This window comes from Fulmarus glacialis, unplaced genomic scaffold (genome assembly GCF_000690835.1).
Source record: "Fulmarus glacialis isolate BGI_N327 unplaced genomic scaffold, ASM69083v1 scaffold13580, whole genome shotgun sequence".
NCBI classification, from domain to species: Eukaryota; Metazoa; Chordata; class Aves; order Procellariiformes; family Procellariidae; genus Fulmarus; species Fulmarus glacialis.
In genome coordinates this window covers 1-2,089 of record NW_009185863.1, presented here as the reverse complement: position 1 = coordinate 2,089, position 2,089 = coordinate 1, and the positions used below count along the sequence as shown (strand labels likewise).

The window sequence follows — 2,089 nt, the reverse complement described above, 5'->3', positions numbered from 1 at the left end:
CACACGTGTCATGCTGAAAGCACAGGTCACAGGCACAGGCCGCAGCGCCATGTAGGGTTCTGCAAACCAACACCATCCCCAAAACGACTGCACCGCAGGTAAACCCATCAAACACAGCACCGAAGTGTGACGAGGCTCCAAAGCATATTGAAAGAAACAGAAATGCATCCGTGGCTTTCAGCCGTTCCCTCCTCAGCACAAAGTGTTTAGAGAAGACTGCCTAGCTTTACAAAGGCAGAATAAAGCAAACCTCAACAAAAGACAACCCACCACAAGAGCAGGACAAGACAAACCCACGGCAGAACTGCCAGCTCCGCATTCAGATCTGCCACTCGCCGCTGCGAGGTACGGACTCTGCCACAGCGGAGGTCGAGCTGGCCTGCCGAGGCTGGGCTCTCGCAGAGCATCACCACTCCTTGCCCTGGCTCAATCCAAGGAACAGCTATAAAGTCACAACAAAACAAAGCAGACTAATAAAATTCGTTCCCTATAGTGAAGGTAGTAAATCTAGCACGATGTTACCCAGCACTGTCCAAAGTTCACAGCTGAAAGCTCCGAGAAACGCTGGTACAATAAGCAGTACAGCTGAGTTTCATACACTCACTTTCCGACTGCATTAAGATGCTCATTCCTAATTAAACTAGCTGTCCTTGCTACATTTTGTTCTTGACCTATTTGCTATGAATAAACAGACTGGTAAACATCACATCTGCAGAGGAGCTGCATAGGAAGACGCTAGGGAAGGTAAATCAGAAACACCTCCCTCGTCGCAGGAGGAGCCACAACGAAGCCGGCAGAACCACGAGCAGTTTCAGGACTCTAGCGCGCAGGACCACGGCCTCTGACTTCACCTCCTACCAGTACCCTGTGCACAGAGCCGAGACCAGGCCAAAGTCTGCCTGACTCCTAACCCTGCGGGCGGGAGCAGGCTGTTCTCTGCAGATGGCCTGCGAATACTCTTACTTCCTCAGGAGTGCTTTGATCAAAAGCAGACAGCAGCAAGAACCGCTGCCAGCCTGACTACTCGCTCTGCCTGACAGCCTCGCCGTTAGCGCCATCCCTGTTCCAGGCTCTCTGTCTGCCTGAATCCAGTTATAAAATGGGAAAAAAAAGAGAGAGATGTTAAAACCTTGAACATTTCTCGGGAGGGGAGAAAATGTATACATGCAGTATGAGACAAGTTGTCCTAAATGTTTTCTTGCTTTAAGCAGCTGAATTTTAGAAACTTGGAGCAGAAGTGCACTGTTGTCACTTGGCAAGCTCCTGTCCCCACTTCCCCTTGCTCTAATTTCCCATAATGGCACTGGGGAGAAGTGTCAGCATGCGCCCTGGAAACCGCAGTGCAGGATTTAAGGGCAGCTCACCCCACAGACACTGACAGGTTCCTCTGTGGGTCTCCAATCCTGCACCCACACCAACAAGAAAGCAGGTGGGTTTTTACCCTGTGAGGCTGAGGGGTGATACTGCGCAGGCAGAGCTGAGGGTGCTGACTGCTAAAAAGAAATGGGGTTAAAATGGGGTTGTGCATTAATCGCTTCCAGAAAAAACAAGACTCCAACTAAACTCCAACAATCAAATATCTCACGTATGCAATGTATCCAAAAAGAGTGATTGCTTGAAAACAGAAAAGGAATCTTTCACGCCCACATCCCTGGACCTGACCCACGCCAGCCTGGCTGCCCAGCAAGCTGGCTCAGCGATTTCCTTTTTATTTCCAGATCTGGTACCAGAGCTCTGGTGGCGTGGGGACCACCACAGACCATTACAGCTATTCACATCTTTCTCACAGAAGAGAGGCCCACGGGAGCTCTGTGGACAGCTTGGGTGGGTGGCCCAAACACAGGCTCTGACCTCTAGCAGAGCCAAGCTTTTTTGTGTTTAGAAGGAAATATATGCCTTAGCGCCCGACTGCAGGCTAGCAAGAGGAATGTCCACTCCCCCCCCATAAAGCTCCCGTAAAGCTGCCCCTCACCTTAAGGAGGACGAAGAACTCAAAGACGCGTCGGAAGGAGGGTGGGAAGAGGCGCGCGTAGGTCACTGCCATCTTGAAGAAGAGCGCGTGGAAGAGGCGATCGCGCACATTGATCAA

At 51.0% G+C, this 2,089-nt stretch overlaps 1 protein-coding gene across 1 annotated transcript in view; it reads right to left on the bottom strand.

Annotated features, from left to right (window-relative positions):
* TMEM259 (transmembrane protein 259) overlaps positions 1-2,086 on the bottom strand; it is a gene marked incomplete at its 5' end in the record, with an annotated part of 11,800 nt that extends 9,714 nt beyond the window's left edge. The window contains one exon of the mRNA XM_009581622.1: positions 1,973-2,086. Within this exon, the coding sequence (XP_009579917.1) occupies positions 1,973-2,086 (114 nt within the window). The remainder of the gene's footprint in view (positions 1-1,972) is intronic.
* Positions 2,087-2,089: the final 3 nt, after the last annotated feature.